Source organism: Entelurus aequoreus, linkage group LG26 (genome assembly GCF_033978785.1).
Source record: "Entelurus aequoreus isolate RoL-2023_Sb linkage group LG26, RoL_Eaeq_v1.1, whole genome shotgun sequence".
Taxonomy (NCBI): domain Eukaryota; kingdom Metazoa; phylum Chordata; class Actinopteri; order Syngnathiformes; family Syngnathidae; genus Entelurus; species Entelurus aequoreus.
The window spans coordinates 14,554,358-14,568,822 of record NC_084756.1 but is presented as its reverse complement, the minus strand read 5'-3'; the positions used below and the strand labels follow the sequence as shown (position 1 = coordinate 14,568,822).

At 37.3% G+C, this 14,465-nt stretch overlaps 1 protein-coding gene across 1 annotated transcript in view; it reads left to right on the top strand.

The window, feature by feature from the left end:
* dhrs3b (dehydrogenase/reductase (SDR family) member 3b) overlaps positions 1 to 12,346 on the top strand; it is a 33,688-nt gene extending 21,342 nt beyond the window's left edge. Inside the window, exons 2-7 of the mRNA XM_062037442.1 lie at positions 1,151 to 1,294; positions 3,951 to 4,070; positions 9,121 to 9,359; positions 11,768 to 11,893; positions 11,959 to 12,180; positions 12,256 to 12,346. Of these exons, the coding sequence (XP_061893426.1) occupies positions 1,151 to 1,294; positions 3,951 to 4,070; positions 9,121 to 9,359; positions 11,768 to 11,893; positions 11,959 to 12,043 (714 nt within the window). The 3' untranslated portion in view covers positions 12,044 to 12,180; positions 12,256 to 12,346. The remainder of the gene's footprint in view (positions 1 to 1,150; positions 1,295 to 3,950; positions 4,071 to 9,120; positions 9,360 to 11,767; positions 11,894 to 11,958; positions 12,181 to 12,255) is intronic.
* Positions 12,347 to 14,465: the final 2,119 nt, after the last annotated feature.

Sequence of the window (14,465 nt, the reverse complement as noted above, 5' to 3'; positions counted from 1 at the left end):
TATGTGTATAAATGTGTATATGTATGTGTATAAATATGTGTATGTATGTGTATATATGTGTGTAAATGTGTATATGAATGTTTATATGTATGTGTATATATGTGTATTTGTATATATGTATATGTGTATATATGTGTATGTGTATATGTATATGTATGTATATATATATATATATATATGTATATATTTGTATGTGTATATGTATGTGTATGTGTATATGTATGTATGTATGTATGTATATATATGTGTATGTGTGTATATGTATGTATATATATGTGTATATGTACGTGTATATAAGTGTGTATATGTATTGTGTATATATGTGTGTAAATGTGTATATGAATGTTTATATGTATGTGTATATATGTATACGTGTATATATGTGTATGTGTATATGTATGTATATATATATGTGTATATATTTGTATGTGTATATGTATGTGTATATATGTGTATGTGTATATGTATGTATATATATATGTGTATTTGTGTATATGTATGTGTATATAAGTGTGTATATGTATGTGTATATTTGTGTGTATGTATGTGTGTGTACAGTATATGTATGTGTATAAATGTGTATATGTATGTGTATAAAAATGTGTATATGTATATGTGTATATATGTGTATGTGTATATGTATGTGTATGTGTATATATGAGTATATGTATGTATGTATGTATATATATGTGTATGTGTGTATATGTATGTGTATATATGTGTATATGTATGTGTATATAAGTGTGTATATATATGTGTATATTTGTGTGTATGTATGTGTGTATATGTGTGTGTACAGTATATGTATGTGTATGAATGTGCATATATGTGTATATGTATATATGTATATGTGTGTACGTGTATATGTATGTGTGTATATATGTGTATATGTATGTGTATACATGTGTATGTGTGTATGTATGTATAAAAATGTGTATATATGTGTATGTGTATATATGTGTATATGTATGTGTGTGTATGTGAATATGTATGTGTGTGTATGTGTATGTGTATATGTATGTATGTGTATGTGTATATGTATATGTGTGTATGTGTATGTGTATATGTATGTATGTGTATGTGTATATGTATGCATGTTTCTGAGATTGTTGGCTTGGTGTTGTAAACAAAGAGGTGATGTTTGTGTCAGGTGATCTTGTGGGGCCGCACAGAGAAGTCCCTCAAAGAGACGTGCGAAGAGATCTCCCACTCGGGCACGGAGTGCTACTACTTCCTGTGTGACGTGGCCAATCGGGAGGAAGTTTACAAGCAAGCCAAGCTTGTTCGTGAAAAGGTACTACATTCTTTTCTACCCCCCTCTCCCCCCCACCCCCGCCATCTTTCCTAGCCTCCAAGTGCACGCTGGTGCTGAGCTGAGCTGCTGCGTCTCACATCTGGTGTTTACATTTATACTTGCACTGAAATGTTGAGTATTATCTCATGGAAGCAGCAAAGTATTATCTCATGGAAGCAGCAGCAAAGTATTATCTCATGGAAGCAGCAAAGTATTATCTCATGGAAGCAGCAGCAAAGTATTATCTCATGGAAGCAGCAAAGTATTATCTCATGGAAGCAGCAAAGTATTATCTCATGGAAGCAGCAAAGTATTATCTCATGGAAGCAACAAAGTATTATCTCATGGAAGCAACAAAGTATTATCTCATGGAAGCAGCAAAGTATTATCTCGTGGAAGCATCAAAGTATTATCTCATGGAAGCAACAAAGTATTATCTCATGGAAGCAGCAAAGTATTATCTCATGGAAGCAGCAAAGTATTATCTCATGGAAGCAACAAAGTATTATCTCATGGAAGCAGCAAAGTATTATCTCATGGAAGCAGCAAAGTATTATCTCATGGAAGCAGCAAAGTATTATCTCATGGAAGCAGCAAAGTATTATCTCATGGAAGCAGCAAAGTATTATCTCATGGAAGCAGCAAAGTATTATCTCATGGAAGCAGCAAAGTATTATCTCATGTAAGCAGCAGCAAAGTATTATCTCATGGAAGCAGCAAAGTATTATCTCATGGAAGCAGCAAAGTATTATCTCATGGAAGCATCAAAGTATTATCTCATGGAAGCAGCAAAGTATTATCTCATGGAAGCAGCAAAGTATTATCTCATGGAAGCATCAAAGTATTATCTCATGGAAGCAGCAAAGTATTATCTCATGGAAGCAGCAAAGTATTATCTCATGGAAGCAGCAAAGTATTATCTCATGGAAGCAGCAGCAAAGTATTATCTCATGGAAGCAGCAAAGTATTATCTCATGGAAGCAGCAAAGTATTATCTCATGGAAGCATCAAAGTATTATCTCATGGAAGCAGCAAAGTATTATCTCATGGAAGCAGCAAAGTATTATCTCATGGAAGCATCAAAGTATTATCTCATGGAAGCAACAAAGTATTATCTCATGGAAGCAGCAAAGTATTATCTCATGGAAGCAGCAAAGTATTATCTCATGGAAGCAACAAAGTATTATCTCATGGAAGCAGCAAAGTATTATCTCATGGAAGCAGCAAAGTATTATCTCATGGAAGCAGCAAAGTATTATCTCATGGAAGCAGCAAAGTATTATCTCATGGAAGCAGCAAAGTATTATCTCATGGAAGCAGCAAAGTATTATCTCATGGAAGCAGCAAAGTATTATCTCATGGAAGCAGCAAAGTATTATCTCATGTAAGCAGCAGCAAAGTATTATCTCATGGAAGCAGCAAAGTATTATCTCATGGAAGCAGCAAAGTATTATCTCATGGAAGCAGCAAAGTATTATCTCATGGAAGCAACAAAGTATTATCTCATGGAAGCAGCAAAGTATTATCTCATGGAAGCAGCAAAGTATTATCTCATGGAAGCAGCAACGTATTATCTCATGGAAGCAGCAAAGTATTATCTCATGGAAGCAGCAAAGTATTATCTCATGGAAGCAGCAAAGTATTATCTCATGGAAGCAGCAGCAAAGTATTATCTCATGGAAGCAGCAAAGTATTATCTCATGGAAGCAGCAAAGTATTATCTCATGGAAGCAGCAAAGTATTATCTCATGGAAGCAGCAAAGTATTATCTCATGGAAGCAGCAAAGTATTATCTCATGGAAGCAACAAAGTATTATCTCATGGAAGCAACAAAGTATTATCTCATGGAAGCAGCAAAGTATTATCTCATGGAAGCAGCAACGTATTATCTCATGGAAGCAGCAACGTATTATCTCATGGAAGCAGCAAAGTATTATCTCATGGAAGCAGCAACGTATTATCTCATGGAAGCAGCAGAGTATTATCTCATGGAAGCAGCAAAGTATTATCTCATGGAAGCAGCAAAGTATTATCTCATGGAAGCAGCAAAGTATTATCTCATGGAAGCAGCAAAGTATTATCTCATGGAAGCAGCAAAGTATTATCTCATGGAAGCAGAAGCAAAGTATTATCTCATGGAAGCAGCAAAGTATTATCTCATGGAAGCAGCAGCAAAGTATTATCTCATGGAAGCAGCAAAGTATTATCTCATGGAAGCAGCAAAGTATTATCTCATGGAAGCAGCAAAGTATTATCTCATGGAAGCAGCAAAGTATTATCTCATGGAAGCAGCAAAGTATTATCTCATGGAAGCAACAAAGTATTATCTCATGGAAGCAACAAAGTATTATCTCATGGAAGCAGCAGCAAAGTATTATCTCATGGAAGCAGCAAAGTATTATCTCATGGAAGCAGCAGCAAAGTATTATCTCATGGAAGCAGCAGCAAAGTATTATCTCATGGAAGCAGCAAAGTATTATCTCATGGAAGCAGCAAAGTATTATCTCATGGAAGCAGCAAAGTATTATCTCATGGAAGCAGCAAAGTATTATCTCATGGAAGCAGCAAAGTATTATCTCATGGAAGCAGCAAAGTATTATCTCATGGAAGCAGCAAAGTATTATCTCATGGAAGCAAAGTTGTCTCCCGGGTTCAGGTGGGAGATGTTACCATCCTGGTCAACAACGCAGCTGTGGTCCACGGTAAAAGTCTGATGGACAGCGACGACGACGCCCTCCTCAAGTCGCAGCACATCAACACCATGGGACACTTTTGGGTAAGCTCCTCCCATTATTGTGTTGGACCACGCCCACTTACAAGCCATCATCTTCTACAAGTGTTAAAAGTCACAAGCTGTACGCAAATTCATTCTACTTCAAACTCTATATGACCTAGATTTATGTAGTAGTCCTAGTAGTCCTAGTAGTAGTAGTAGTTGTAGTCGTAGTAGTAGTAGTAGTAGTAGTCGTCATAGTCGTAGTAGTCGTCGTAGTCGTAGTCGTCGTAGTCGTAGTCAAAGTAGTAGTAGTAGTCGTAGTAGTCGTAGTCATAGTCGTAGTAGTCGTAGTAGTCGTAGTCGTCGTAGTCGTAGTCATAGTAGTAGTAGTAGTAGTAGTCGTCGTAGTCGTAGTAGTCGTAGTCGTAGTCATAGTAGTAGTAGTAGTAGTAGTAGTCGTAGTAGTCGTCATCGTAGTCGTAGTAGTAGTAGTAGTCGTAGTAGTCGTAGTAGTTGTAGTAGTAGTCGTCGTCGTCGTAGTCGTAGTCATAGTAGTAGTAGTAGTAGTCGTCGTAGTCGTAGTAGTCGTAGTCATAGTAGTAGTCGTAGTCGTCGTAGTCGTAGTAGTCGTAGTCATAGTAGTAGTCGTAGTCGTCGTAGTCGTCGTAGTCGTAGTCATAGTAGTAGTAGTAGTAGTAGTCGTAGTAGTCGTAGTCGTCGTAGTCGTAGTCATAGTAGTAGTAGTAGTAGTAGTAGTCGTAGTCATACTAGTCGTAGTCGTCGTAGTAGTAGTAGTAGTAGTAGTAGTAGTCGTAGTCGTCGTAGTCGTAGTCATAGTAGTAGTAGTAGTCGTAGTAGTTGTCGTAGTAGTCGTCGTAGTCGTAGTCATAGTAGTAGTAGTAGTAGTCGTCGTAGCCGTAGTAGTCGTAGTCGTAGTCATAGTAGTAGTAGTAGTCGTAGTCGTCGTAGTCGTAGTCATAGTAGTAGTAGTCGTAGTAGTCGTAGTAGTCGTCGTCGTAGTCGTCGTAGTCGTAGTCGTAGTCATAGTAGTAGTAGTAGTAGTAGTAATCGTAGTAATCGTAAGTAGTCGTAGTAGTCGTAGTCGTCGTAGTCGTAGTCATAGTAGTCGTAGTCGTCATAGTCGTAGTAGTCGTAGTCATAGTAGTAGTAGTCGTAGTCGTAGTAGTCGTAGTCATAGTAGTAGTAGTCGTAGTCATAGTAGTAGTAGTCGTAGTCGTCGTAGTCGTAGTCATAGTAGTAGTAGTCGTAGTAGTCGTAGTAGTCGTAGTAGTCGTCATAGTCGTCATAGCCGTAGTCGTAGTCGTAGTAATAGTAGTACACTGGAATTGTTGGATAGCAATTTTGCCTATCAATCACAATCATGAGATACAAAAACACACTTTAAAAAAAAAAAGTTTTAGTTTTTAAAGATGATCAAAAAAATACTTGCAAAACGCGGCTAATGAGGGTTAGCATTGTAGCCTTCAAAGCTTCTAAAACAACGTCTAAACCCTCCTTCAAGGTTTCATGTACACACTGCAAGTATATATATCATGTAGTAACAGACACCTTCATAACAATATGTAATATGTACAATATACACACTGCAAGTATATATATCATGTAGTAACAGACACCTTCATAACAATATGTAATATGTACAATATACACACTGCAAGTATATATATAATGTAGTAACAGACACCTTCATAACAATATGTAATATGTACAATATACACACTGCAAGTATATATATCATGTAGTAACATACACCTTCATAACAATATGTAATATGTACAATATACACACTGCAAGTATATGTATCATGTAGTAACAGACACCTTCATAACAATATGTAATATGTACAATATACACACTGCAAGTATATATATCATGTAGTAACAGACACCTTCATAACAATATGTAATATGTACAATTGACACACTGCAAGTATATATATCATGTAGTAACAGACACCTTCATAACAATATGTAATATGTACAATATACACACTGCAAGTATATATATCATGTAGTAACAGACACCTTCATAACAATATGTAATATGTACAATATACACACTGCAAGTATATATATCATGTAGTAACAGACACCTTCATAACAATATGTAATATGTACAATATACACACTGCAAGTATATATATCATGTAGTAACAGACACCTTCATAACAATATATAATATGTACAATATACACACTGCAAGTATATATATCATGTAGTAACAGACACCTTCATAACAATATGTAATATGTACAATATACACACTGCAAGTATATATATCATGTAGTAACAGACACCTTCATAACAATATGTAATATGTACAATTGACACACTGCAAGTATATATATCATGTAGTAACAGACACCTTCATAACAATATGTAATATGTACAATATACACACTGCAAGTATATATATCATGTAGTAACAGACACCTTCATAACAATATGTAATATGTACAATATACACACTGCAAGTATATATATCATGTAGTAACAGACACCTTCATAACAATATGTAATATGTACAATATACACACTGCAAGTATATATATCATGTAGTAACAGACACCTTCATAACAATATGTAATATGTACAATATACACACTGCAAGTATATATATCATGTAGTAACAGACACCTTCATAACAATATGTAATATGTACAATATACACACTGAAAGTATATATATCATGTAGTAACAGACACCTTCATAACAATATGTAATATGTACAATATTTACCCTATTTTGGCCATTTTAATGATTGCTGGGACTGATTTTTTTCAGCACATTGATTTCCGTTTCCATAGCAGCGCTCTTCTGACTTCCGACAACAAATGCGAGTGTTTTCTAATCATGGCAGACTTGGTAACAAACAACAAAGATGAATATTGTTGGACAAATGAGGATTCCTTCATCTTTTTGAAGCTGAAAATACTGAGGATGAACTGCTGGTTAGAAGAAGCAAACACAAAGGAAGAGTGAGACGTTGGAGTAGACAGAAGCCGAGAGAGTGTGGTTGGCTTGACTCGAAACTGTAAAATGTGGAATTTGAAGCCAAGCTATTTCGACATAAATGGGGTGCTTACCCAAATAAAGTGTAAAAACGTCCCCAGTTAGCTGGACCAAACGCACAAGTGTCTATGGAGTGACTCACTTTAATATTGATCATGAAACAAGCGTTTGTCTTCTTGTCTCTCATAATGATTGTGAACAATAAGCAACATTTAAAAAAAAAAGTGCATTCTTATGTTGAGGTACCAACCTTCTTTTTTGTTGCATGTTTCAGAAGAAAGAGCAACCTATCATGCAGACTATTAGTTTTGTTGCATGTTTCAGAAGAAAGATCAACCTTTCATGCAGACTATTAGTTTTGTTGCATGTTTCAGAAGAAAGATCAACCTTTCATGCAGACTATTAGTTTTGTTGCATGTTTAAGAAGAAAGATCAACCTTTCATGCAGACTATTAGTTTTGTTGCATGTTTCAGAAGAAATAGCAACCTTTCATGCAGACTATTAGTTTTGTTGCATGTTTCAGAAGAAAGATCAACCTTTCATGCAGACTATTAGTTTTGTTGCATGTTTCAGAAGAAATAGCAACCTTTCATGCAGACTATTAGTTTTGTTGCATGTTTCAGAAGAAAGATCAACATTTCATGCAGACTATTAGTTTTGTTGCATGTTTCAGAAGAAAGATCAACCTTTCATGCAGACTATTAGTTTTGTTGCATGTTTCAGAAGAAAGATCAACCTTTCATGCAGACTATTAGTTTTGTTGCATATTTCAGAAGAAAGATCAACCTTTCATGCAGACTATTAGTTTTGTTGCATGTTTCAGAAGAAAGATCAATCTTTCATGCAGACTATTAGTTTTGTTGCATGTTTCAGAAGAAAGATCAACCTTTCATGCAGACTATTAGTTTTGTTGCATGTTTCAGAAGAAATAGCAACCTTTCATGCAGACTATTAGTTTTGTTGCATGTTTCAGAAGAAAGATCAACCTTTCATGCAGACTATTAGTTTTGTTGCATGTTTCAGAAGAAAGATCAACCTTTCATGCAGACTATTAGTTTTGTTGCATGTTTCAGAAGAAAGATCAACCTTTCATGCAGACTATTAGTTTTGTAGCATGTTTCAGAAGAAAGATCAACCTTTCATGCAGACTATTAGTTTTGTTGCATGTTTCAGAAGAAAGATCAACCTTTCATGCAGACTATTAGTTTTGTTGCATGTTTCAGAAGAAAGATCAACCTTTCATGCAGACTATTAGTTTTGTTGCATGTTTCAGAAGAAAGATCAACCTTTCATGCAGACTATTAGTTTTGTTGCATGTTTCAGAAGAAAGATCAACCTTTCATGCAGACTATTCGTTTTGTTGCATGTTTCAGAAGAAATAGCAACCTTTCATGCAGACTATTAGTTTTGTTGCATGTTTCAGAAGAAAGATCAACCTTTCATGCAGACTATTAGTTTTGTTGCATGTTTCAGAAGAAAGATCAACCGTTCATGCAGACTATTAGTTTTGTTGCATGTTTCAGAAGAAAGATCAACCTTTCATGCAGACTATTAGTTTTGTTGCATGTTTCAGAAGAAAGATCAACCTTTCATGCAGACTATTAGTTTTGTTGCATGTTTCAGAAGAAAGATCAACCTTTCATGCAGACTATTAGTTTTGTTGCATGTTTCAGAAGAAATAGCAACCTTTCATGCAGATTATTAGTTCTGTTGCATGTTTCAGAAGAAAGATCAACCTTTCATGCAGACTATTAGTTTTGTTGCATGTTTCAGAAGAAAGATCAACCTTTCATGCAGACTATTAGTTTTGTTGCATGTTTCAGAAGAAAGATCAACCTTTCATGCAGACTATTAGTTTTGTTGCATGTTTCAGAAGAAAGATCAACCTTTCATGCAGACTATTAGTTTTGTTGCATGTTTCAGAAGAAAGATCAACCTTTCATGCAGACTATTAGTTTTGTTGCATGTTTCAGACGGCATTGTTGTAATAAATGGAGGTGTTAAGAGTGAACTATGCAGACTAAAGTGGAGTTACGGTGTAGAACTAATGGACTGCTTCCTTCCTGACCCGTGACAGACCACCAAGGCCTTCCTGCCCCGCATGCTGGAGCTTCAGCGTGGTCATGTGGTCTGCATCAACTCCATCCTGGCCCAGTCTCCCATCCCCGGGGCCATAGACTACTGCACCTCCAAGGCCTCCTCCTTGGCCTTCATGGAGAGCTTGACGCTGGGCCTGCTGGACTGTCCCGGCGTGGGCTGCACCACCGTCCTCCCCTTCCACACCAACACCCAAATGTTCCAAGGCATGCGAGTCAGGTGTGGAACTCAGGCACGCGTCCGACCCGGTTTCTGACCTGGCTTGGTCCTGGTGGTATCTGCAGACGGCTTTAGATGAGACTATGGGCTTCTAAGATAGCTCCGTATTCTTTATTCGCTTCAAGCTAAATGACGTCGGTACACTTTAGTGAGGGTCAATAAAACATGTCACCGCTTCTTTGAGTCCTAAAGCCTGCATTCAGTCTCTGGGTGGAAACCAGCAGGACAACTTAATTGTCCTGCTTAGTTAGACACTTTCATCCAAACTTATCTAGTTTGGCCTGAAAAGTTCATAGGCTGAGAAAGGAAGAGTTAGGAGACTTGGTATGCATTAGTGCTGTCCCCATACCAATGTTTTGGTACCGGTACCAAAATGTATTTTGATACTTTTCGATACTTTTCTAAATAAAGGGGACCACAAAAATGGGTAATTATTGGCTTTATTTTAACAAAAAAATCATGTTTATTATTGCAAGTTTGTCCTTAAATAAAATGTTGAACATACTAGACAACTTGTCTTTTAGTAGTAAGTAAACAAACAAACATATGTTTATTATTGTCATTTAGTCCTTCAATAAAATAGTGACAACTTGTCTTTTAGTAGTAAGTAAACAAACAAAGACTCCTAATTAGTATGCAGTAACATATTGTGTCATTTATACACCTATTATTTTGTACACATTATGAGGGACAAACTGTAAAAATTGATTATTAATCTACTTGTTCTTTTACTGTTAATATCTGCTTATTTTCTCTTTGAACATGTTCTATCTACACTTCTGTTCAAATGTAATAATCACTTATTCTTCTCTTCTTTGATACTTGACATTAGTTTTGGATGATACCACACATTTGGGTATGGATGTGATACCAAGTAGTTACAGGATCATACATTGGTCATATTCAAAGTCCTCATGTGTCCAGGGACATATTTACTGACTTTATAAACATAATATACCTTTTTTTTTAAACAAAAAAAGATGTTGTGATGCTAAAAAATATCAATGTAATCATAGTAGTATTGACTAGATACGCTCCTGTACTTGGTATCATCACAGTGGATGTCAGGTGTAGATCCACCCATGACGTTTGTTTACATTGTGATGGCGGTGATCTATTGCAGTGGTTCTCAAATGGGGGTACGCGTACCCCTGGGGGTACTTGAAGGTATGCCAAGGGGTACGTGAGATTTTTTTTTAATATTCTAAAAATAGCAACAATTCAAAAATCCTTTATAAATATAAATAAAAACCTATCTTTTTTTCCAAATAGTTCAAGAAAGACCACTACAAATGAGCAATATTTTGCACTGTTATACAATTAATAAATCAGAAACTGATGACATAGTGCTGTATTTTACTTCTTTATCTCTTTTTTTCAACCAAAAATGCTTTGCTCTGATTAGGGGGTACTTGAATTAAAAACATTTTCACAGGGGGTACATCACTGAAAAAAGGTTGAGAACCACTGAGCTATTGTATCCTCCTACGGTGTGTAGTGAAGCATGTTTAGCTATTCCTCGTCCTGCAGTGATAATGCTACTTGTAAGAAACTTACTTTATTTGTCACCATGGAGACCAGGATTAGTGATTTAGAAGTAGCTAAAACACTGCAGAGTGCGGCTGGACTTTAGCTGCTTCAGTGTTATAACTTCACCTTTATCTTGACTTTTTACACCAAAATGCATCCATTCTCCCTTTTCTGTCTACACACTGTGTCTGCTTGTCAGTACTCTGTGTGTGTGCGCTGCCCAACATGCTCCTCTGCTCGTAGAACTAACGATGACACAATGTGACAAGGGCGGAGGGTGGGGGACCGGTACTTTTTAGAGGCGGTATAGTACTGAATATGATTCATTAGTATCGCGGTACTATACTAATACTGGTATACTGTACAACCCTAATATGCATTAAATTTGACCTTTCCTGATACTTTCTTTCCAATTAAACCCTCATTGGACCAATTTAGTGATTATTAATGAAATGTGTTTATAAAAACTATGCAGAGAAAGTGTTAGCCCTCATGTACATCCATGTTGACATGCACGTTGCAATGTTAAAGGTTTAGGCTTGTACAGTATACCAGTACTAACATAGTACTGCAATACTAATGAATTAAAAACAGTACTATATTACTTCTGAAAAATACCGGTATTTTAATTTGTTGTGCATACGCCCTGTGTACTTACAAGCAGACAATCTGTGGAGACATAAGAGGGAGAATAGACGTATTTTGGCTTGTAAACAAACAAAGGTGAAGTTATAACACTAAATGACACAAAATGTTACTGCAGACTAATTAGGAGTCTTTGTTTGTTTGCTTACTACTAAAAGACAACAAGTTGTTGTTGTCGACTGTCTGCTTGTTGTTGTGTCGACTCAAGTCCTCCGTGTGGTTTCCCTGCTCAGATTCCCTCATCTGTTTCCGCCCCTCAAGCCTGAAGTGGTTGCCCAGAAGACGGTGGATGCAGTCCGAGCAGGTGTGGCCTTCCTCTACCTGCCTTGGACCATGCACGCCCTGGTCGTTCTTAAAAGGTGAGCTTCTCTTTTTGTCTCTTCTGGTATGTTCTACTGATCCAGCTCTGCTCTTTGTCTTGCAGCTTCATGCCACAAGTTGCACTTGAAGAAATACACAAGTTTACGGGGAGTTACACCTGCATGAACACATTCAAAGGGCGGACATGAGCCTCCACAACGAGCTCTTAATGAAGGCAATATGGACCTAAAGACATGTGGAGGTGCAGGAAGTGCCATCACAAGGACATGTTGGACATGTGGAGGTGCAGGAAGTGCCATCACAAAGACATGTTGGACATGTGGAGGTGCAGGAAGTACCATCTAAAGGACATGTTGGACATGTGGAGGTGCAGGAAGTGCCATCAAAAGGACATGTGGAGGTGCAGGAAGTGCCGTCACAAAGACATGTTGGACATGTGGAGGTGCAGGAAGTGACATCACAAGGACATGTTGGACATGTGGAGGTGCAGGAAGTACCATCTAAAGGACATGTTGGACATGTGGAGGTGCAGGAAGTGCCATCACAAGGACATGTTGGACATGTGGAGGTGCAGGAAGTGCCGTCACAAAGACATGTTGGACATGTGGAGGTGCAGGAAGTGCCATCAAAAGGACATGTTGGACATGTGGAGGTGCAGCAAGTGCCGTCACAAGGACATGTTGGACATGTGGAGGTGCAGGAAGTACCATCACAAAGACATGTTGGACATGTGGAGGTGCAGGAAGTGCCATCACAAGGACATGTTGGACATGTGGAGGTGCAGGAAGTGACATCACAAAGACATGTTGGACATGTGGAGGTGCAGGAAGTGCCATCACAAGGACATGTTGGACATGTGGAGGTGCAGGAAGTGACATCACAAAGACAGCGGGGCATTTGCAAGGTGCTTGAAGGTGGAACTTTATTTGGACTGAGGGGTTCTGGGCACCTTTTCCAAGAGAGTCAGGGATTATGTACGCGTGACAATTGTCCATTTTTATGTTTCCTGTTTTTTAACTTCCTTTCATTTCTATTCGGATCGTGGAGATAATAAAATGCAGTTCTCGAGACAAACTTCCTTCTTATTTACATAGCAAAAGACAACGTAGGAGAACAAGATGGCTGTTTTTAGATTGATAGCAGGTGTGTTAGCGGTTTCTGTTTATTTTCGTTTAATTAGCAAGCTTAAAAAAAAACATGTGTGAATGCTCTAAAACATTCACACATGTTTTTCTACACAAATTCATCTATTTATTAAACTACTTCTTCTTCTCCAGATTTTGCTGCGCTCTACCTTCCACATTTTTCACCCGATTCAAACCATTTCAACTTCAAACTGTTCAGCCTATTCGGGAGTCGCGGGCTGTCCCTTGACAAATTCCAAAAATTCCCAGATTTCCCAGAATTCCAGGTTTTCCGGGACGTTTTTCCCATTCAAAATGAATTGGACATTTTTCAAACTTCCACCATTTCCACATTTTTCAATCCAATCAAACCATTCCAACTTCAACACATTCCACCATCCTGGACATTTAAACTATCTTTTTTCCAAGTTCAAAAAAATTCCAGGATTTTCCAGAATACCTGGTTTTCCAAAGCCCTATTTCCACCCTTTTTCTGGCGACTACTCCTTCCACATTTTTCACCGCATTTCAACCGTTTCACCGTCAAAACATTCCTGTTAATTAGGAAAAAAACAAAGTTGTTTTTGTTAACTGGAAAAATTCCCAGTTTTCCCGAAATTCCAGGAATCCCATAATATAATTTCTCAATTTAACATGTTACTACTTCAACGTTTCTCGACCGATTTGAAAAATTCCAACACCAACTACTTGAACACATTCAGACCATTCAAGTTGTTTACCATTTTCCAAAAAATTCACGCTTTTCCCGAAATGTCCAAATGTTTTGAAAATTCCCATTGAAATGAATGGGACATTCTTCAAAGTTCCACAACTCCCACATTTTTCTTCTGATTCAAACTGTTCCAACTTCAAAATGATCAGCCTGTCTGGTAATTGTGTGCTCTACTTCAACAATTCTAAAAAAAATTCAGTTCAACTTCAGCATTCACACGCAATTCCTTCAGGAATAGCCTCATCTAGTTGTGATTAAAATCTCTTTCACAAGAGTGACCAGGCCAGGAGGGCAGCAGAATCAGGTATCATCAATACATAGAACAACAACAACAAACCAGAGCAGTCGCACACTATAGGTAAAAGCACAAATTACTTACAACAAATATATTAGACACAATCGGTAAAAAAATAAAATGATTCAATAAAAACATGTTCATTGCCCAATAGAAACTTCTTCTCAATCCTTTAACTTGGGCTGACATTCCCCCAAAGTGATGAGTTCAGGTAACTTCAGATCCTTTTGTAAGTTATTCCAAGACCAAGGAGCAGCAAATCTAAAACCTTTTTCCAAGACTTGTGTTGGCTCTAGGACCAAACATGCCAAGTATGTCCTGTGACCACAAACTGTGGGGTCTGGACTCTCTACACATAAAAGAACATCAATTAGGAGGAACCAGACCAAGAACTGATTTATAAATAAAAAACATCCATTGAGAAAATCTCTGGACTGACAAAGATGGACAGTTTGCTG